The sequence below is a fragment of the Onthophagus taurus genome, chromosome 2, assembly GCF_036711975.1.
Source record: "Onthophagus taurus isolate NC chromosome 2, IU_Otau_3.0, whole genome shotgun sequence".
NCBI classification, from domain to species: domain Eukaryota; kingdom Metazoa; phylum Arthropoda; class Insecta; order Coleoptera; family Scarabaeidae; genus Onthophagus; species Onthophagus taurus.
Window position 1 is genome coordinate 1634859 of NC_091967.1, and position 24224 is coordinate 1659082.

The 24224-nt window shown below is 35.0% G+C and overlaps 2 protein-coding genes across 4 annotated transcripts in view; one reads left to right on the forward strand and one right to left on the reverse strand.

The window, feature by feature from the left end:
• LOC111422364 (uncharacterized) overlaps positions 1 to 24224 on the reverse strand; it is a 187687-nt gene that overhangs the window by 122527 nt on the left and 40936 nt on the right. The window lies entirely within an intron of this gene.
• LOC111418332 (uncharacterized) lies at positions 1613 to 22998 on the forward strand. 2 transcript variants are annotated; one of them, XM_023050846.2, is made up of 24 exons: positions 1613 to 2422; positions 2477 to 2605; positions 2657 to 2936; positions 2991 to 3249; positions 3307 to 3655; positions 3720 to 3968; positions 4070 to 4183; positions 4240 to 4298; positions 4357 to 5049; positions 5104 to 5572; positions 5622 to 5753; positions 6387 to 6465; positions 10254 to 10393; positions 10454 to 10602; positions 15294 to 15476; positions 15528 to 15815; positions 15870 to 16012; positions 16068 to 16680; positions 19363 to 19531; positions 19581 to 19900; positions 19954 to 20083; positions 20134 to 20727; positions 21592 to 21807; positions 21862 to 22998. In XM_023050846.2, the coding sequence occupies exons 1-24, from the start codon at positions 2327 to 2329 to the stop codon at positions 22027 to 22029; spliced, it is 6021 nt and encodes a 2006-aa protein (XP_022906614.1). In that variant the 5' UTR covers positions 1613 to 2326; the 3' UTR covers positions 22030 to 22998. The 2 variants fall into 2 exon arrangements, with proteins under 2 accessions (XP_022906614.1, XP_022906613.1); XM_023050845.2 differs by having other exon boundaries at positions 2657 to 3249.

Consider the following 24224-nt stretch of genomic DNA (forward strand, 5'->3'; position numbering starts at 1 on the left):
TATTTTCAGTAATAGATGTTGTCAAAGATATAGCTCATCGTCTAACTTTCTGATCTAGCGGGAATTTTATGTTTCTCTATGTATGTTCTAGTAAAATCGAAATCTATGTTCTAGTTTGTGTAATACTAGAAGTAACACTATACCTAGAACTAGAATCATTCGGGTTTAGCCATCTTTAGAGACGTTTGGCTAAACCCAAATGATGCTAGTTCTAGGTATAGTGTTAGTTCCACACAGTAACAGTGCTAGTGTAATACTAGAACTAACACTATACTTAGAACTAGAAACATTCGGGATTAGGCATCTTTAGAGACGTGTGGCTAAACCCAAATGATGCTAGTTCTAGGTATAGTGTTAGTTCCATACAGTAACAGTGCTAGTGTAATACTAGAACTAACACTATACCTAGAACTAGAATCATTCGGGTTTAGCCATCTTTAGAGACGTGTGGCTAAACCCAAATGATGCTAGTTCTAGGTATAGTGTTAGTTCCACACAGTAACAGTGCTAGTGTAATACTAGAACTAACACTATACTTAGAACTAGAAACATTCGGGATTAGCCATCTTTAGAGACGTGTGGCTAAACCCAAATGATGCTAGTTCTAGTATTACACTAGCACTGTTACTGTATGGAACTAACACTATACCTAGAACTAGAATCATTCGGGTTTAGCCATCTTTAGAGACGTGTGGCTAAACCCAAATGATGCTAGTTCTAGGTATAGTGTTAGTTCCACACAGTAACAGTGCTAGTGTAATACTAGAACTAACACTATACTTAGAACTAGAAACATTCGGGATTAGCCATCTTTAGAGACGTGTGGCTAAACCAAAATGATGCTAGTTCTAGTATTACACTAGCACTGTTACTGTATGGAACTAACACTATACCTAGAACTAGAATCATTCGGGTTTAGCCATCTTTAGAGACGTGTGGCTAAACCCAAATGATGCTAGTTCTAGGTATAGTGTTAGTTCCACACAGTAACAGTGCTGGTGTAATACTAGAACTAACACTATACTTAGAACTAGAAACATTCGGGATTAGCCATCTTTAGAGACGTGTGGCTAAACCCAAATGATGCTAGTTCTAGTATTACACTAGCACTGTTACTGTATGGAACTAACACTATACCTAGAACTAGAATCATTCGGGTTTAGCCATCTTTAGAGACGTGTGGCTAAACCCAAATGATGCTAGTTCTAGGTATAGTGTTAGTTCCACACAGTAACAGTGCTAGTGTAAAACTAGAACTAACACTAGACCTAAAACTAGAAAGTTTCGGGTTGTCTGAAGACGCACGGCTAAACCCAAATGTTTCTAGTTCTAGGTCTAGTGTTAGTTCTAGTTTTAATTATTGTGCAGCGCTAGATTGTTGTATATTTTTACTGAACTAAAAGTAGAACTAACACTAGACAAACAACTAGAATCATTCGGCTTTAGCCGTCTTATGAGACGCACGGCTAAACCAGAATGTTTTTAGTTTTAGGTCTAATGTTAGTTCTAGTGACAGTGCAAGTGTAAAACTAGAATTAACACTATACCTAGAACTAGAATCATTTGGATTTAGCCGCACGTCTCTAAAGACGGCTAAATCCGAATGATTCTAGTTCTAGGTCTAGTGTTAGTTCTAGTTTTAATTGTTATGCAGCGCTAGATTGTTGTATATTTTTATTGAACTAAAAGTAGATCTAAGACTAGACCAACAACTAGAATAATTCGCGTTTTGTCGTTTCTTAAGACAGAAACTCAGAGTTATCATAAGGACATCACCTTTTCCAAGCAAAACTTTTCCTTTACAAAGCTACCCAATGCCTATACTTCTAAGCTATGTTGCATTTTATGCTTAACAGTGCAAATGTATAGCAGTTTCATAAAACATAATAAATTCCCGGTTGTTATAACCTTATTACCATCTGGAAATAAAGCGTAAAACATTGATAACGAAACATTAATTTTTCATACGTGAGTAAATCACAGTAAAAGTGATGTTTTTAAAAACGCGTATATCGTATTTCTGTACCGTGCGTATCCGAGTGTAGAAAGATAGAACAAGTGTGTCCATTTTGTACAGCATTTTTATTTCCATTTGTTTTTGAGATATTTGATATTTATAACAATCAAACTTGCATGGTTGGATTTAAAAAATCGTAACAACGATGTTTATGGAAATAAAAAAATTATTTATGGCACTTTGATTCTGCGCTAAATTTGCTTTAAAATGCTGTTAATTTTGTCGTCACAATTAATGCATCAATGAAGTCTTGTTACCTTTGAAATAAGTTTTACCATATTTGGGTGACAATATACATACATCAACGTCATGTCTTTAGAAATTGGTAAAAGCGATCATGCTAATTTCCACATAAATAGAGTGGACGCTGGATTCGGCGATGATTTGCGGTCCGATGAAAGCGAAGTGCGTTTTTTATTTTAATTCATTTAATTAAGTAATACTAAATTGAATTTTTAGGCGTCGTATGAACCATTATGTTCATATGAAGATGTTAAAGATTTCGTAACATTTTTAACTTATACTACCGCGTGGTTATGCCTGTCTACTTCTAGTAGTGTTATTCTATTTTCGATAGTTTTATACAAGGTAATTAATGCTTTTATAAATTATTTTTTTAATTAAATTGTTTTTCTACAGTATGTTTTTATGGAACACGATAACCCTTTATTTTATACAGTTATAATCTTTTGCGATATTATAATACTCATGGAGTTTATATCGGTGTTAGGTTTTATGTATTATAATCAAACTGCGAAGAAAAAATATGTAACCCATCGAAATAAGGCGATAATGATTCTGGATTTGGTTTCGGTCGTAGCTGTACCCATGACACTGATTGGTACCAAGAGTCAGGTTGTGTTTATTTTGGAGATCGTTATATTGAGTTTTAGAAATTATCGTGTTCTGAATTTAATCGGTCAGAATTCTTTTGATACATTTTCAACTTTTTTTATTCTTTGTTTTATTATAGCCGTTTTAAGTCGGAGTTCTGGGCACAACACTTTATTATTTTTATCGTTTAAATACTGTTTGATGTCATTTTTAATATGGCACGTCTACGCTTGTTTTTGGATGTCCCTTAGCTGTTTTGAATGGCACAAGAATTGTAATCCAACCACATCTTGGACCATGTCTCTTAAAAACATCAATGAATACAACAGTTCGGATCAAAAATTACTCAATTACATCTCTAGTATGTTATTCGCAATTAACACATATACAACTGTTGGGTAAATATATTTTTTAATTAAAAATTAAATTAACAAAAATTAATTAAAACTTTTTAGTTTATTTGGTGCATCAAGAGCGAACGATTTAGAACAATTATTAACGATAACGTTAATGTTGTTAGGTTTATACATAGCAAATGGATTATTTATAGGAGATTTTACGTCGGTTCAACAAGAAAGTTATCGAAGGCATTCGATATTTTCATATAAATTGAACTTAATTTACAATTCGTTAGCGAACGACACGATTATAACGAAAAAATTAAAGAAAAAGGTGAAAGATTTTTATATAACCTTTTGGAAGAAAAGGGCCGCTATTAATAAATCGCAACTTTTCGAAGAAATGTTACCAATGGCTTTGCGAAGTCGAGTACTTGTGGATAAGTACTGGGACGCTATAAACGCAGTATGTAACAGTAAAGATAAAAAGAGTTTATTTCATACCTCACGTTATATTTTTGAAATTCTAGTCCAACTTACTTCGAAACACGAGTATGCCGTTTAAAAGGGCTTTGGCTTTACAATTTTTTTCTGAGATATACACCACCGGTGATATTATATACACCCAGGACAGGGTGAAAAATGTTCTCATGTTCGTCGCCAGGGGATCAGTTCAAGTTCTTTCCGGCGATGATACCGAAAGTTCACTATTAACGCTTCGAATGGGTTCATGTTTAGGGGATATAAGCCTTATTTATTCGCTGGATAGTCAAGTTCAGGTTAAACATTTATATTAAATTACAAATACAGGGTATTTTAGAGATTCTAGTTTATGATATGATATAAAAATTCTTCTATGGATCTCTCTGTTTTATTACAGGTTGTATCTACATCATATTCAGTAATGTTTTGTTTAAGAAAAGCTGATTTATGGAGAACAGCTGATCGATTAAAATTACTTGATCCATCTGATAGCGTTCACATAGTTGCTAAAGTGTGATAAAATCAATTTAAAATTTAAAAGTATATAATCCTATTTGATATTTACAGAGAAAAATGCGAAATGCAAAACTACGACATTCGTATAAAACGTTAGAAGCACAAGAAAGGTAAATATCTTGATGTAATTGAAAACTAATTTTTTTAATAATTCATTTTTAATTAAAGTTCTGAGATCCTGACAGTATACGCTCAGAATTTAGGTTTAGCAAGTAGATTGATTGCGCAAAAGGAAGCGTTTGAAGACAGATCGATTTTCAATAATCAAGCGACACTCCACGAAAATACCATTCCAAACTTATACATAATCAGTAAAGAAGGTTTAAAGCTTTCCGATCACGACGGTATCTTTATAAAAACTACATTCCCTTGGATTTTAAGACCCAACTCTCAATTTATTTTAATCTGGGAATCGTTTTTCGCCATCGTAGTATCAACGGTGATTATTTATTACCCGTGGACTTTGATGAACAAATCTGAAATCACCCAAGCTGACTTTGTGTTTAGATGCTTGGTCTGTTTAATTTATACACTTGATTTTATTATAAGACACTTTACCGCTATCGAAGATGAAAGAACTATTTACACGGATTTACAAGAATTATTACCAAGACATTTTTCAAGATACTCTTTTATTTTTGCTGCCGTTTCAGCGATTCCTTTTGAATTTACCACGCAGCATACCTTTTTAATGCTGAACAGGTTATTTCAAATTTATCGCGTAGTTGTTTTCATCAAGAAAACTGAAAATAGTTTTAAAGTAAACGTCGCTTTAATCAGAATGATTAAGTACGTTGTTTATCTTTTATGTGTCTCTTACGCCGTTGGTGTTGTTTATTATTTAAGTGCTTGCCAAAACCAGTAAGCTATAACAGGTTAGGTTTTAATTCAACTATTAATCTTTTGTCTTTTTAGATGTTCTCCAGATTCTTGGCCTGTACTTTACGGTTTAGGGTTAGACAACGAAACAACAAGAACCGATATTTTTGAAACGGCTATTATAACCGCAATGTTACTAACATCGGGAACAGGAGGAAAAATAATGTACAGAAGATTAATCGAAGTGTTTCTGATCACGATGTTTTGCGTAATCGGAACGTTAGTCTTCAGCTACTTAGTTTCTGATTATTCGGCAACATTAACTTTAGCTGGAATGTCGCAATCGGTGTACATTCAAATGGTGGAAGTGATCAGAAACTTTATGAACGAGAAATCAATGCCCGACGGAATTCGGAAACGAATGGATCATTACTTGGAAGTTCAATGGTTACACAATAAAGGAATCCCCATTCATGAGTTATTGAAGGACGCTCCTCGGTATTTATATGAGGAATATCAAACGGCTAAATATTCGGCATTATTTGCCAAAGTTCCATTGTTTCAAGTAAGATTGTTTCTATCGTAGATATAATGTTTAATGCATTTTTTTTAAGGAATTGGATGACGATGTAATGAACAAATTAACAGCAACTTCCAAAACATTATTTTTCCCCCCAAATGAATTTGTTACATATTCAAGAGAAATCATCAAGGAAATGTATATAATTGAAAAAGGATTTTGTGAGGTGAGAAATTTTCGTTGAAAGCTTCGATGTTAATCAATTCATTTTCAAGTTTGTCAGAAACACGGTGGCAGGTTGCGGTGTAGCTATTAATACTTCGCAAACTTTTAATCTGTTTAACTTGTCCGTGCCATTTAGGTGCTGTGTCAGAATTTCTCTCTTTTAGTTTACACTCTCCGGTTTTTAATCGGTAAACGTTGTATCAATCAAAACAATTTAATCAATATATATAAATTAAAACGTTGAAATGGGAAAATTAAAAATATAAAGCAACTATATAATTTTGAAAACGTTGTAGTCAATTTATCTATTAATTTAAAATAGATAGTAATTATAGCGTGCGATTTCCAGGAAAGCGATTGAATGTTTAATTGGTATGCTAGAATTTCAATTTAATGCCCAATATAACTGAAAATACCATCAACACAACTTTTATTTTAACCGAAATATTTTTACTACTATATTATAACGGTATTGCATTATTTCAAAAACTATTTTTAAAAATAATTCCCATCCATTAGGACTATATTTTAATAAATTCATAAGCTTACTAATTTATACAACCACAAATATCATTTTAAAAAATATTTATTTTCGTTTCTCGTTATTTATATAAATTTTATTTGTTTTATTTAGGTTATTTCCCCAGCTTCAGGTAGGATTGAAAAAGTAATAGGGGAAGGTGCCGTTTTTTCAGCTATAGATATGGTCTTAGGTAAGTCGCTTAATAAATTGTATTAAGAAATTATCACAAATGAAAAGCAGATACGTTTTTAAAAACGTAATAAATTGAAACATTATAAATCTTCCAATCCGTTGTTTGTTATCTTTTATGACCTCCGAGAATGATACCAGTTCAAAGGTTAAAAGAATGATACACTTAGCAAATAGTACGTATCATTTTCTGATTAAGCACTTAATATTGGACTGCATATTAACAGCTACAAAGCGCCAACTGTAGCAGTCATAGAGGGATGAGATGCTACTCGGTACTTTGGAGAGGAAATTACTACGCTATATATACAGTGGAATGTTGGAAAATGGAGAGTGACGCAGAAAACAAAATATAGAGGGATACCTGGACCAGGTGGAATACGACACCAAAACCCTTGGCATCATCAATTAGAGAAGGATATCTTGTTACAGATAGAAATTGCGGAAGATGCAGGAACAGGCCGAGACCCACAGAGAAATTCTGCCCAGTCTCTTTTGTCTATTTCCAGTCTCGTTCCAGACTTTCACTGTTTCACAGAGCCTCTTTCATCTTTTACCGGTCTCTTTGCAGTCCCATCCTTTTAGCCGAGTATATTTTTCTCCTTTCAGCTTCTGTTCAGTATCTTTTTTCTTTTACGAATTCCTGTATTCTCTTTTCAGCCTCTCTCCAGTCTCCTTTGCTATTACCAGCCATATTGCAGCCTTACACATCCTTGCCTACTATTTTTTTTTTCTGATAATACCATTTTTTCAGACGTACGTATTTTTGCAGAATCTCTTCTTCCCTTTCCAGCTTCTGATCGGTCCTACAAACTTTGTTCTTGAGATGATCATTAAAATAATGATAACATTATAATATTAATGTTATCACATAATATATAAAATACTGGTATAGTAGACGCCAGGAGAGCTGGCAGTAAATCATCGTGTTCCCCTCTTACAAATGCCATACGTAGCTCACAAACCGCTAGAGAGTAATGTGTGTTAGAAAGAGATAGCACTAGTTTAATATGTCTGCTGTACAGGGTGTCCCAATTTCGATGTCCGCATAGGCTATCTCCGAAACTAAAAGAGATAGAAAAAAAGTAGCTTACATGTCATGATCTCGTTTTTCGAGAAAACGCTAATGCCGAAAACTCCGAATCGGCAAAAACTGAAAATTTTGCGAAAACGACAATCGCGAATATCTCACTTATTATCAAAGATGGAGTATTATAAATTAAACATTATATGGGCAACTTTTTACGAAGAATTCAGTGGCGTAGGTAGAATTTTTTTTTCGAGATTTTAGAAGTAACTTTATTTTTTTAAATGGAAACCATAGTTGGCTATGACCTAAAATAATTTGTTATTTTCTTCTGATAACAAATATATATAGTTTGTGGGGTATATTTCTTATAGTTATTGAATAATTAACAAAAATTCATTTTATTCTATCTAAAACTAATGTATGTATTTAAAAGTTAATGTTGCTATGGTGATAACCATACATACTATGATGGAATATAATGTATCAATTTTTTTTGTTCTTTCTAAAACTATTGTATGTATTTAAAACTTAATGTTGTTATGGTGATAACCATACCATGATGGAAAACATTGGGTACGTTCAGCAGGTGTCAACAGTTGAATTAAATCAGTCAGCTAGTTGTATGAGCTTTAATACAGCGGAACGAAATCGGCTGAACAAGCAATTGAGAATTAGCAGTTCAGCATAACCTAAAACTATGGCCAACAATAATATTTTTGAAAATATTGTGTTATTACAAGAGATAATGGATGATGATGTTGATTTTAAGGCTCATTTCATTTTATACAGTTCTGCCAGTTTTCAAAATTAAAGGGGAGAAACAAAAAATATTAATCCTAACCTAGAATTTCACAACCGCTGACAAACTAAGCGCAGATTACTTACGTTGAGATATTTACTAAACTGCTGCGTAACAGCGCTGACTTAGCATATCGTTCAGCCGCGCCTGCTAATATAGCAACTCAACAGTTGACACCGGCTGAACGTGCCCGTTGTTTCCAATTATTGCCAAAGGTTGTACCTAGTAGTATTTAAAAATTCACTAACAACTCTGGCATTATGTGCTGGTGCTCCGTCATATTGAAAATATATCATTTGAGACTTATTTAATGGCAAATTGTCGACCAAAGGCACGATGTGCTGCCTTGACATATTGGGGTATTACCTGAGTTTAAGTTTTTATGGTAGATACTATATGCCAACATTTTATTATCTAAAAGGGCACACCATACATTGAACCCCAACCTTCTTTGAACAGTCAGAGACTTCATTGGTCCAGATGACATTTTGAACAAACAGCAGATTATTTAATTTTTCTAAATATCATCTACAAAATTCTAATCTTAGATTGACATCTCCGGTGCGTAAATAATGAATTAGCCCCGCTTTGTATGGTTTATACATATTTTTCTTTCATATTCGGGAGCAGCAGCTTTTGGGTCAGATGTCTTGTTCAATTTCTCTGCAAGATGTTGATGGATTTATCGCAAGTGAAGCCAACACATTGACTTCATCCTCTTGCAGGCCATTTTGGTGTGTTTTAGCACGTGGTTTGGGGAAGGACCAAAAATCTATTAAATTTTCTGCTAACCGGCTGAAGGTTCTTACGTGCGGTTGCCTTTCTTCCGGATACCTTGTGAAATATAATTCCGCGGCTAACGTCGCATTCTTATCTGATAATATATAGCATTCCACATTCCATCATGTTACATTTTCACAATTTTCGAAATTCATTGTAATGTTTTATTCAGTTTTGTTATACTTTGACACCTAACATGCTGGTGCATCGTACCAGCTCATAATGATAGAGCTGTTATTGAATTTTTAAATAAAAACTTTGGCAATTATTTGATACATTATGTTCCATCATAGTATGAATGGTTATCACCATAGCAACATTAACTTTTAAATACATACATTAGTTTTAGACAGAACAAAATGAATTTTTGTTAATTATTCAATAACTATAAGAAATATACCCCACAAACTATATATATTTGTTATCAGAAGAAAATAACAAATTATTTTAGGTCATAGCCAACTATGGTTTCTATTTAAAAAAATAAAGTTACGTCTAAAATCTCGAAAATAAAAGATAGGAAAAAAATTCTTCCTACGCCACTGAATTCTTCGTAAAAAGTTGCCCATATAATGTTTTATTTATAATACTCCATCGTTGATAATAAGTGAGATATTCGCAATTGTCGTTTTCGCAAAATTTTCACTTTTAGCCGATAGGGCGAAAACAAAAGACGATAGCTGTTCGGAGTTTTCGGCATTAGCATTTTTTCGAAAAACGAGATCATGACATGTAAGCTACTTTTTTTGTATCTCTTTTAGTTTCGGAGATAGCCTATGCGGACATCGAAATTGGGACACCCTGTACAATTCAAATGTCCACGTCGAAAAAGTACGTCTGTTCCTCTAAGGGATGTCACTCTATAATTATAACCTCAAATCGAAACGTCTTGTGAGCGTTGTCATGAATCTGTTAGTGTTTTCACAAGCCGAAAATGTTTTCTTTGAAAGGAAAATCATTAAATAATATCTTTGACAATGTTTGACATATAACCTCCATTACTAACATAACCTACATTTAAATGTATGTGGTGAAATAATCTAAGTCGTACGTCCATATCTTGATTCATACCATTTTTAAGCGATCTGTCACTGCCAGCTCTCGTGGTTTCTACTATATCTGCTTTTCATTAATAAATACTTAAATTTCTTTCAATAATTTTTTTGAATTACTCCCATAGAACTACCAGGTGTATTCCATGTACGCACCGTAACTCACGTTAGTGTAATAAAGATTACTTTAGCGTGTATTAAAAATGCTCTCACCCCCGAAGGAAAGATCATACTTCAGACGCTTGTTGATGAAACTAAAACATCTTTCGTACGAGATTTAGTTTTAAATTAATATTCGCTGTGAATTAAAAGAAAATATTGTTTTTAGACGGTTCAACGATTATTCACCGAGAGTACTTCCAGGATGATCCACAAGGATGTCGAGGTCGACGATAGGTCTTGGGTTGCTCCGCCTAAACGGGCAGACCCAAGGCGAGTCGAATACATGAACTCATGGAAAGTATTTCGCTGTTGCAGGTACTGTACGTGAACCACCATACCTTTTTAGTACAAGGGGTTATTGCCGGTTGTAATTATAACGCTCGTGTTCTCTTTGTTACTCCCTTCCTCAGCTGTATTTCGAAATTTATTATTACGCGAAATAATGAGGCACATAGTACTGTACTAGTTTCGGTGGCTTGCATTAATTTACGATCGTTAATGTTCGTCGAAGTAAAAATTTTAATGCAACACTTAATATGTGTACTGGCACAGGTAGATATTATTTAACATAAGAACACGACGACGTGAAAATGGTTTGTTCTGAATTAATTAACTTTAAAGTTACATTTTTATTCAAGTAACAACTTAAAACTTAAATGAAATCGTTTCTAGGAGTTAAATTTATGTTTCTTTAAGGTCCATTACTACCATCTTTTAGTTAAATTTATCTTATAGATAAACCCATCTACTAGCCAATCAGAGTGCGTAAAATAGCCGTAACCGTGGTAATAATTTCTTAGATAGCTTCACCAGAAGATGGTAGTAACGAGCCTAAGGCCCACTACTACCACTCATAGTTAAAGTCTCTGATAGCGTTATCTATCGGATAGCTTAAAAATTGGTTACTACCACTGTATTTATCTTATAGATACCGCTATCCAAGGGATAACTTTTGAAATATCTATAACCCGTGGATTGGGTGTCGGATAAGTTGCTATCTAAGGGATAACTGCGGATACCTAACCTCAAATAGGATTTATACTGACGTATAAAATTCGAGCGTTTTACTATTTCAGTTAAAATAAGAAAAGTAATATAAACTTGAATAAAAAACTATTAATAATTAACATTAGATAAAATCATCATGGATAATTTCTTCGACATTGATGATGACGAACAAATTTTTGAAGAAATCAATGAATTATTTCCTGTAAGAAGCGAAAGGATAATAAGAAATAGAGTTGAGATTTCGTGTCTCGAAAAAAAGTTTTCATCACCTTTTGAATCAAAGAGAAGATGTAATAAAACCTCCATCCATGACGTAAGCAATTTGTTGATTCCTATTATTTAATGTAAAATTCATCAAAATTTTAGTAATAATGCTGTACAGTCGTGTTCACGGGAAATGCGCACTCAAGGTCAAGCGCTGTTGTGAGATCCGATATGCCGCTGGCTAACCTGGACCACCACAAGTCCCTTCTCCACGAGCTTCGTGTGCTCGGTTCAGCCCGTTTAGGCAGCGGCATGTCGGATCTCACAACAGCGCTTGACCTTGAGTGCGCATTTCCAGTGAACATGACTGTACCTCCTTCAAACCGTTTGTTGCTGACTCTTCGGTTTTATGCAATAGGTAACATATTGCTATCCATAGCAGATTTTGCAGGAATGAGTGTACAATTGGCATTTTCAGTCGTTTATCATGTTAGTTGTGCCATTATTGTTTACCATCACATTTTAACATACAATAATACGAGATACACATACTTGTTGCTTTCCTTGCCATGTAACTGCATCACTTTTTTTGTTTTCTATTACGTTTTTATAGTTGATAACAAATTCAAGAAGATGTTCGTATTCTTCTTTGGTGAAATTGGTGGTTCGTCGCCTTTTCTCAGTCTCCATTTCCAAATTTTAATGTTAAGGTTAGAACAGGTCAAAATACTTAATAGTAGATCTTTTAATCACATAGAGCTATCAATTTAACATAATAGACCAAAAAATCTCTAGATTCCTTGGTTATCTCAAGAATTTCTTAACTATGAGATAAATGGAGGTGGTAGTACGCACGACCCTATTATCTACGAGATTAATTGTATCTTATAGATAGCTTAACTAACAGATAGCATTGGTTTGGTAGTAACGGGCCTAAGGCCCACTTTTACTATCTTCCTGATAAACTATCTAGAAGATAGTTGCCATGGTTACGGCGGTTTTAAGCGCTCTCATTGGCTAAGGTCCATTACTACCATGTTTTAGTTAAATTTATCTTATAGATAAACCCATATACTAGCCAATCAGAGCGCGTAAAATAGCCGTAACCACTAACGAGCCTAAGGTTCGTTACTACCATCTTCTGGTTAAGCTATCTAAGGGATTATTACCGTGGTTACGGCTATTTTACGCGCTCTGGTTGGCACTGAATCGGTTTATCTATAAGATAAATTTAACTAAAAGATGGTAGTAATGGACCTAAGAGCTGGATTTATCTATCGGATAAATTTATCAAGAGGTGGTAAAAGTGGGCCTAAGTGTTTCAAAACGAACTATAAATTAGTACTAACAAACTACTAGTTTCTTATTCTATTTAATTATCTTACACTTAGGGCCGGTTTATCAATATCTAGTTAAGACGATTTATCTGTCAATTAAAATTGTAGCTGATAGATAACGTCGACGAGTCGTTTATCCACCCGTAGTTTAGGGTAATCTTATAGATAAATATGACATTTGGTTACCCACCAGATTGATGTGCTGGTTAAGGGTTTACCTATTAGATATTGTCAAAAAAATGTGAGCACAAGTTTGGTTGCTTGGTGAAAGGAAATGACAATAAAATCAAAATATAACGTCAAAAATAAATTAAGCTTATAATTGTGGTGAGTGATACGCAAGAGAAAGAAAAGATCATGAAATGTTAGTACAGCAGAAAAGAACTTGCTGATGGATTTGGCAAACGAATATAAAAATGTTATACAAAATAAATAATAATCTAGTAATTTAAAAAAAAAAATAATAATATAATCTAATACAGTATAATCTCGTCTTAATTTTAACTAAGATTGACAAAACTGTGTCGTTTTTTAACCGAAATCTAACAAAATGACGTGGTCGTCCACCTCCTCAAAGTGGTTTTGACTTTCTTTTATAATATATGGTCGTTGTTTATAATTTAAGAGTTGGACAATATCCTCATCTTTATCGCTGTCTAATAAATATTCATGTAGGAATTCGATTATAAAAGAAGTTTTCGAAAACAAAGCACAATACCGAAAGCACACAGGAATGATAACCTCCAAAACACGATCAGCTGTTTATATCAACTTCATAAACTAAAGTCAATTATTCAAATTTCACCAATTACGTTTCATTTCCGTTTCTAATGTTAACACTCAGGGGTTAGATGGTACCCCTGATATGTTCTATCTCGTAGGTTGCTGCCTGTCGGGTAGAAAGTTGCTGGATAAACGGTTCACTGAGGTTATCTGTTAGGCAAGTTTATTCATGAGTTGCGTATCTAACAGATTTAACTCGACATTGATAAACCGGCCCTAAGGCTCGTTACTACCATCTTCTAGCTAAGCTATCTAAGGGATTATTACTACGGCTACGGCTATTTTATGCGTTCTGATTGGCTAATAGATGGGTTTATCTATAAGATAAATTTAACTAAAAGATGGTAGTAATGGACCTAAGGCCCACTTTTACCATCCTCCTGATAAACTATCTAGAAGATAGTTGCCATGGTTACGGCGGTTTAAGCGCTCTCATTGGCTAAGGTCCATTACTACCATCTTTTAGATAAATTTACCTTATAGATAAACCCATCTACTAGCCAATCAGAGCGCATAAAATAGCCGTAACCACGGTAATAATCCCTTAGATAGCTTAACCAGAAGATGGTAGTAACGAGCCTAAGGTCCATTACTACCATCTTTTAGTTAAATTTATCTTATAGATAAACCCATCTACTAGACAATCAGAGCGCGTGAAATAGCTGTATCCATAGTAATAATCCCATAGATAGCTTAACCAGAAGATGGTAGTAACGAGCCTAAGAGCTGGATTTATCTATCGGATAAATTTATCAAGAGGTGGTAAAAGTGGGCCTAAGTGTTTCAAAACGAACTATAAATTAATACTAACAAACTACTAGTTTCTTATTCTATTTATAATAGCTTTAGAAAGAAAATATTTGTAGCGTTGCAGCAGACATCAACTTTTATAATTACCTTAAACTTAATTACCTTACACTTAAACATATTAGTTACATTAGAGACATAATTTTTTGTTTATAATTATGTACTAATCATACGTATATAGATACAATAACATCCTAAACAAAGTCCTCTGTAATTTGCCAAACAGATTATCGCTTGTGTCCACATAATAGCGACCCGAAATCCTACTAATCTGAGCAAATTTACCGAGTTCGTAAACTGCCATTCAATCTACCGAATTTCGTTTTAGATAATTCCGCGATATCGTGTGCTTTGAGACTTATTAATATCTAATGTACAAACAATAATAGTAGAACAACAATGTTGGTACAAAACTTGTAATAATACCGAACGAAAACTTCACTTCAACACGTAAAGTACTCTAGTTTCTATTTACTTGACTTCAATCATTAACTTCTCCGGTAACAGTCGGAAATAGTTACTGGATTTAAATTAATTATTTCCGCCGAGAACTTTAGTTCTCCACTTAGTATTTTCGCTTTAGTTAAAAGTTTAACAAACATTACACTAGGTTCTAAAACGTTTGCGAACTTCCATCGAACAGAAAGCGGAGCATATTTCGCTCGTTAAACGCTTCCTAACGTCGAAAATGCGCTCGAACTGGGTCGCTTCAAAAACTTATAACTACGATTTATATTTCGTAAAATCACCAATTTTTTTTTATATCCATAATCGTGGCTTGTATTGGAATCAAACCATAAAAGATGTATTTGTGACCTTATCTTCGGACATTATTTTTTTAGATTGTGATAAATTTTATATTTTCAGATATTTTATGATCCCTTATACCATTATGCCTTGTGGACGGTTTTTAATGTATTACGAGATATTTAGAGCCGTTTGTGCTTCTATTTCTGCTGCATTATTACCTACAAGCTTTATTTATGCTTATTATATAAAAGAATTTTGGATCATTCAAGCTATATTGGATCTAACAGCATATCTTGATATGTAAGTGATGTTAACACAAAATCATTAAATTTTGATAACTATTTGGATTAGATATCTGAGATTACATGTATGTTTCTACAACGATAAAGGAGTTTTGGTGACGCATCCAAGAGCTACCGCTATGCATTACTTAGGAGGAAGCTTTATAGTTGATTTAGTAGCTTGTTTGCCTGTTGATTATTTCTTAACGTTTTTTTGGAAGAAAAATTTTGCAAGTTCAGCTGCTTACGAGAAAATGTGCGCAATTTTAAGACTTAATAGAAGTCTTCAAATTTATAGAGTTCCCGATGCATTTTCGTTTGTCTCAAAGGATATTATGAAATCAATTGGAACTTTAACGTAAGTTAATAATATACAGTATCCGTAGTAATATAGTATTTAACATTTTTTTAGCCTTTCATTCGAATTAGTAACTTTAAGTTGCGCATTAATAAATTTCCTTTGTGGAATATTTATGGTGAGTACATTTACCTTGACTACATACACAGAAGCTATTGTTCCGGAAGAATTTGGTTGGTTTACAAACGTTACATACTGTAAATAACAAAAAGTATACATAACGAATTAACTAACTTATTTTTTATTAAACAGCTACTATTGATATGACTTCCCCCTTCGTAATGTACTTAATATCATTCTATTTTGTATGCTCGCAAGCTATTGGAATGGGATATGCCGATATGTTCGTTAGAGTTAGATCAGAAGTGATATTAAATATAATTCTGATAATATGTGGTTACTTATGGTTCACCTACGTGTTAGTTATTATATCGAATAATAAATCGATAGTAAACATAACACTTACTTTATATCAGAATCACATGAAACAACTTATTAAGTTTATGAAACGCGAGAAGATTGCGAAAAGTTTACAAAAGAAGGCTATTAATCATTTTGAATACGTTTGGCAACGGACTCACGGTTTAAACGCTAGCAGCATTCTTAAACAATGCCATTTGGCGTTAAGTAAAGATTGTGCTTTACACCTTTACGAAGATACTTTAAAGGAGGTATTAATATTTCGAGATATGGTAACGTCTTTTTATCGAGTTATCGGTACGAATTTGGAAGAACAATATTACTTAGCTGAATATCCAATAATAAGATTGAATGATATCGTCAGTAAGATTTATATTGTTCATAGGGGTATAATTATGATTTATGGACCGGATGGAACACGATATGCTATGTTAAGAAAAGGAGGGTAAATATAATATTCATAATTTTTTTCATTTTCGTTTATGATACCCTAATACTGCAATTTCAGGAATTTACCACGAACTTCTTCCTCCATTTCCATACCCTCGGCTCCTCGGCCCAATCCTCCCCTCATCCATCCCTTTGTCTCCTCACCCCCACAACCATTGTCATCCATCGTTTCCCCTCTCCCCCCTCTCCTAAGATCTGCCCTCGGTCCAACTCCTCCTCCCTCAACTCACTGCACCCATTCAACATATGTTCCAACGTTTCCCATTCCTCCCTGCATAGCCTACACCACCTCTCCTCATCGGCCATCCAGTATCTGTTAGCTCTCTCCTCGTTTCCACAACGGAACCTAGCCACCAACTTCTTCCCTTCCTCATCTCCTTCCAATAACAAGTATCTAGGCAGCCCCTCCGTAATTATGTCCCTGTACCTTTCGTTATACCTCCCCTCTTTTATTTGTGTCCTTCTTTCCTGTCTCTGCACCTCTCGGTCCCTATCTCTCAACTCCGTCCCCATCTCCCTACCCACCCTTCGTCTACTATTTATCTCAGTTACCGAGTAGCCCGCTTCTCTATAATACTTGTCTCTGTCTCCTTTCCCATATCTGATCTTTCCCTCTCTAATTTCCCTCCAAAACTCCCCCAAGATCCCGCAGTTTGGCCTCCCTTCTATTCTTTCTTCATATTTCACTGCTCTCCTGCCCCCCTCCACTCTGACTTTATCCACCTTTACCTCTTCCCTCACTATATACCCCGGTGTTTCTCTCGCCACCCCAAGCACCCATCTCCAGTATCTAGCTTGCACATCCTCCAGCATTGCCTGCTCTCTCCATCCCCATACCTCTGCTCCATACATCATCACACTGCTAACCAGACCTTCAAACATAATCTTCCTCGCTGCCACATTCCTTCCAAAGACTCTCTTCCCCCAACCCCATACTTGTCCCATCACCTTATTCGCCTTTTTTGCCATAGCTATCACATGCGACCCCTCCCTGTTGTCCTTCCTGAACACATACCCCAAGTAAGTATACTCCCTAACCTCCTCGATCTCTTTTCCCTCCCATCTCCAGTTCTCTGTTCTTTTTCTCCCCCCCTTACAAAACTTCATCATCCTTGTCTTCCCCACATTCACTTCCAGCCCCTTTCCTCTTTATCACATCTTTCATCTCCGCCGCTTCTCTCGCCATGACCACGATGTCATCCGCGTATGCTAACATATGCACCTTTCTACCTCCCACCACCAACCCTCCCATTTGCCCCTTCCCCCATCTATCCTCCAGGTCCGCCGTATACAGTGCAAACAGACTTGAGCTCAGCGGACATCCCTGCCTCAGTCCCTTCGTCGTCCAAAACACGTCGCTCAGCTTATCTCCCACTTTTATCCTAGCCATAGTCTCCATGTATATTTCCTTCACTCTCGCAATTAGGTGTTCCGTGATCCCCCTCCTCCCACAACTTTCCCCTATCCACCTTATCAAAAGCCGCCTTCAAATCTATAAACAGGGCGTACAATTTCCCTCCCTTCTTATCCAGCTCTCTATCTGCCAGATGCTTCAACACGTATACGTTGTCGATTGCTCCCCTTCCCTTCCGAAAGTCTGCCTGCCCATCCGGCAAAATTCCCCCCAACTCCATCTCCTCCTCCAGTCTTCCCAGCAGTATCTTCGTGTATACCTTGTATGCCGAGTCTAGTAGGTTAATTCCTCTGTAGCTTTCTACCCTTCCCTTATTACCCTTTTTATATACTGGGCAAATTACCCCCACTTTCCATCCCTCCGGAATCCCCCCCCTCTCCATACGCTATTCATCCCCTCCAACAACTTCACTCTCACCACCCTTGATGCTTCCAACCATGCCTCGTTCTGGATGCCATCTTCCCCTGGCGCCTTTCCCTTCTTCAATCCCCTAAGCACTGCTTCCATCTCCTCTTCTGCTATCTCCTCTCCCCCATCTCCCTCATAGCCTCCCAAACCCGTTAGCCTCGTTTCAACCCCTCCCAATAATCCCATAAAGTAACTCTTCCATTCTGTCCTGTGTATTTCGCTGGTTATCCTCTCCCTTCCCTTCTTTCTCTTTTTCAGGTACCTCCAGACCTCCCCTTCCCTTGTTATCCCTCTAATCTCTGCAGCTTCCTTCTCCCTCAGTTCTGTTTTCTTTCTACTGCATAATTCTCTGTATCCTCTCCTGGCCTCCCTATATCTATCTACCCCTATCTTCCCCCGTCTCCACTGCCTCAACCTCCTTCTCGCCTCCTTCTTCGCCTTCTTGCACTCGCCATCACACCAGTCGTTCCTCCCTACTCTGCCCCCCCTACGTACACACTCCCTTTTCAGTGTTGCCTCCCGCACTACCTGGATAAGTTCTTCCAAACCATTGATCTCTTGTATCTTCTGTTGCTAAGTGTCTAGGTTTCCCCTACCCCTTCTTCCAACCAGTCTGTCCTGATGAACGTGCTCCCCATTTCCGCTCGCCTTCTGCCGTCCACCCCCTTTACCTCCACCTCCAACGGTTGGTGATCCGACTCTACCGCTTCTCACACTTTAAACCTTTCCATCCTCTCCCACATTTCCTGATCCACCAGTACATAATCAATCACTTTGATTATGATCAAAGTGATTGATGACCATAATCAATGGCTTTAATGTAAATAATTATTAACTAAAAACTTTTCTTTTTAGAGTTTTTGGAAATATTGATGAAGTATCGCAAACAAGAAGTATGATAGTCGCAAAAGCTGCAACAATCGTTGATTTATTAGTTATTGACACACAAGCTTTATATCCACTGATAAAAACATACCAAGTTGTTGTAAATAGATTAAAAAAACATATCTTATTAGAGAATTTGGTAAATATTTTAATTAATTGTGCTTTTTATGATACATTTTTTATTGTAGTCCTACATAGAAAGTAATTACGATGGGGACGATGACGAAGCACTTGATATTTATTATTTAGCGGGGAGAAAGAACTTACCTAAAAAGCTTAAAATTCTCTCATCGAGTTATTTAGCTGTAACATTTATGATGTGTTCGTTTATATCATTTTTAATAACAACGTATCAAGCGGCTTTTAAAAATTTTTCAATTCCATTTTTTACGATTGCTTATTTTTTCGATATCGTACACATTGTGAAAATTTATTTGGGGTTTATAACGCCGTATAGAGATCAACATTGGGGAGAAATTATTGTTGCTAAGAAAAAAATAATTAAAGAGTATGTTAAAGAATTTTTTTTGAATTTATTTAAATACTAGCTTTTATTTTTAGCTACTTGAGATTCAATAAGTTTGTTATGGACTTGGCTGGTTCTCTTCCAACCGATTTCCTTTATTTTGCGATGCCTCAATTTGGATTATATGGAATAACTTTATTGCGTTTGAACAGGATTCTTAGACTGGTAACTTTTAAATAACGTTAAGTAATCAAAATTAAACTTATTTTTTGTAGGTGGATGTTTACAATTACTTTAACATAAAACATGACCAATTAAACATAAACGTTCTCGTCATCAAATTATCCTCAATATTCATTTCTTTCACTTTACTCATTCATGTACAAGGTTGTATTTGGTACATGTTGGCTTGCCCTTTTACTACGGGTTGCATAAAAGGATCATGGGTTGTTCAGGATGATAAAAATTTTTGTCGAAACGCTTATTTATGCTCTGTGTATACCGCAACATCGATTGCAACTTACACTGGATTTTCACCACCTCGTGCTTCAACATTAATTGAAATTATGTATGCCACTATAGCGATGATTTTTAATAAATTTACATTAGCCGTATTTATTGGATATATGACTGCTATTGTTCACAATTTGAACGCAACTTTAGTTGAATTTGATCATGGGATGGAAAAATTGAAAGAATTTTTGAAGCATAGCAGGACCTCGTTTCCTTTAGTACAAAAAGTGCTTACTTATTCTTCTCAATTATGGGAGAAAAGTGAAGGGATGCAAATACCGCAATATTTAACGGCTTGTCCGAGTTTCTTAATGGAAAGTATCAAAATTGATGCGTTCGGACATCACATTTATGAGGTAAAAAATTTCTAAACAAAAATATTTGTAATTGTTGTTTTCTTTTCTTAACATCGTGTATATATATTGTATGTGAAGGTTGAATTATTTTGTACTTCATCGATGTTATATGTTTATTTCATTCTCTACATGTTTCGAGGATACGAGTCCTCATCATCAGGAGGAATTCGTTAATCTTATAAATATAAATTTCACCATGTTTTATTTATGCTATTTGTAATTACTGATGGTTTCTGATTATTTCTGCAATTCTTGATGTTTTCTTGTTGTTGTAGCGTGCTTATCTTGGTAATGGAGGATTGTGTGACACAATCATTCTCTACATGTTTCTAGGATACGAGTCCTCATCATCAGGAAGAATTCGTTAATCTCATAAATATAAATTTCACCATGTTTTATTTCTGCTATTTGTAATTACTGATGGTTTCTGATTATTTCTGCAGTTCTTGATGTTTTCTTGTTGTTGTAGCGTGCTTATCTTGGTAATGGAGGATTGTGTGACATAATCATTCTCTACATGTTTCGAGGATACGAGTTCTCATCATCAGGAAGAATTCGTTAATCTCATAAATATAAATTTCACCATGTTTTATTTCTGCTATTTGTACTTACTGATGGTTTCTGATTACTTCTGCAATTCTTGATGTTTTCTTGTTGTTGTAGCGTGCTTATCTTGGTTAAAGTAAGCAGAAATAAAACATGGTGAAATTTATATTTATAAGATTAACAAATTCTTCCTGATGATGAGGACTCGTATCCTCGAAACATGTAGAGAATGAAATAAACATATAACATCGATGAAGTACAAAATAATTCAACCTTCACATACAATAAAAATATTTGTGTTAATTTTAATTAATTTAGAATGAAATATTTATGAAATGCCACCCAGATTTTTTACGAATGTTAATCAGTTTGTTAAAAGTAACAACATTATTTGATGGAAATTACGTTTGTCATCAAGGAGATGTTAACGATACAATGTATTTTTTGCACCAAGGAATAGTTTTGGTGTATAAAGTTAATGAAACCGAAGAAATTTTAGTTGATGAGCTTCAAGAATTGGATTCTTTTGGAATCGTACGTTTAAACTATTTCAAATACTCATTATTTTTGTATTTATTGTTGTTACAGCTACAAGGAATTGTTCCTAGAACACCTCATACTCATACATTTATTGCTAAAAATGTTACTGTAATTTTGAGTCTAAAGTTTGATGACTGGCACTATTTATTAACATTTTTTCCAGCATCGAAATTTTTAATATTTGATAAAGTACAACAATTATGGAGTAATGTTTGAATTATAGCAACGCTTTGAAATTCAATAAAACATATATGAATATATGGTAATGACGATTCGAGTAATAATGTGATTTATTAAATTTAAAAACAAAAAGGTAATATAATTCTTTGAAACCCAATAATCCTTAACATAATAAGAGAATTATTAAATCCGGTCGAGGTGCATTCATTTCAAAAATAAAATAGTATTTTACTGAAGCCTCGCGGATTAATTAGTGGAAAATGTCGAATTTAATTGAAATTTCGATGTTAAATATATAATTTTGGTGTACAATCAGAAAATTTTCAACACGTAACATATCTTTTGATGCTATGCTTTGGCAATTCAACCAAGTAAATCGATTGGTATAGCTTACTTTAAAGTAGTCAAGTTAATTCAGCAGGATCCGAGGATCGAACAAGCTGTCCCAGAATGCAATTCCCACAGGCGTGCGAAAGATTTGCAAACGCCATTACTTTTAACGTTCCGATTACCGGAACCAAAGATTAAGTAAACTATTCGAATTCGCGCAAACTTCCTTCCCCTTAGATAGCGGGATGAGAATTTTCAATCCGGTGGAACCGCGACGCGATACGAAAGTAAAAATAGGACCACCGTCGTCGTCCCCGTGGATCCTTCGTCCATTTACTTTGGTCCTCCCGTCTTGGAAAACTTTCCTGGATCTCCCACATGTTTCCGGAGACGGCATACGCAGCAGTGCTCGAGAACTTTGCAAAACTGGGATATTTTATTCTCGCGTGCTCGCGATAGTAGAACTATCCTCGACTCGTTTGCACGCCTTAAGCTCGAGCTTGCTGCCAAAGCTCCCGGTACAAGCGAGCTTTGGCTGACGGCATCTCACAGGACCAACATTATCGACGCACGTGCTGTCCTTTCACCAACGTTATTTTACGTTTTTTAGTAGCAAAATAACTTTTCTTTTAACTTTTTTATATTAACAGGAAAATGAAATAAAATTTTATCGGATTGTTATTGTTTTTATGAAAATAAAACTTTTTACATAAAAATCGAATAAAACCTATACATTTTTACAAAACATTATTATTACATTTTTTCTAAATAAATCGGAGTCATGTCAACATTGTCCGATCAATACAACGTAAATTACATTTAGTCGTTTGTGGATGGATGTTCAAATAACTCGTATCTGCGAACTTATAAAATACACATCATAAAAAGCGTATTTAATAAAATCTGTCATAATATTCACGGTTTAATAACCTAGAACAAGGAAAACCACAAATATAAATATAAATGTCCACTCTATTTTGATAACAAAGCTTTTTTTATATCATCAAATAAAAATATTCATCCTTTTTGTTGTGAGTTGCTAATACATTACATAAATAGTTACACAAATATTTGAACATAAAATATTAAAAGAGCAACTTTTAACTTGTGTGAGTTTACGTTCGTTTTCCTCACTTTAATTCAATCATAACTTTACACCCCCTTTTGTTTTTACATAACCAATTTCCTGCCCTATTCATACGTTCCTAAATTTCATCCGAGCTCCCCTTTCTGGCTATTATGGCCATCGAGGATATTCGATGTGAACGTTGTTAGAACCCCCTCCACATTTCGCCTATATAACGCCGCCGTTTCCGTTTCCGTTCAAAGTCGAATGTACCCTATAAAGAACGTAAATTAATTGGACGTGAAGTGGAGGGAAAGATTGCGTTTCCCCGAGTGGAAAGGAAACTCTCGCTCGATTCCCAGTGTGTATGGTAAAATTTCATGTATGGTTTTCGTCTTTACTTAAAGTTATGGAGTCACCCGAGTTACAAAAGTCGTCAAACCGAAAATACTGTATTGGGTATAAAACGTGTAAAGCCCACAAACGTGTCTATTTGTAATAAAATATGAATCGATATTTTAGTATGTTGGAATCATTGAGGTCTTATATATAATCTAGAGTGCGTATGCTGTTGTCCCCACCACGCCTAAAATGAAGCCAGAAAGGTCGCCATGTTAGATGTACCAACTTAGCGGGAAATTCGAAATTGTTATACAGGGTGATTCATTAGCTCTATGACAAACTTTATTATGTGCATTCAAGCTGAAGGCGGATATTTCGAACAATTTTTGTAATTTTTAAACTTATTTTTTATGTTACATTTTCATTTGCCTATTAAACTGTGTAAAATTTTCAAAGGCTTGTAACTCTTTAACCAAAATGAATGGGACCCATA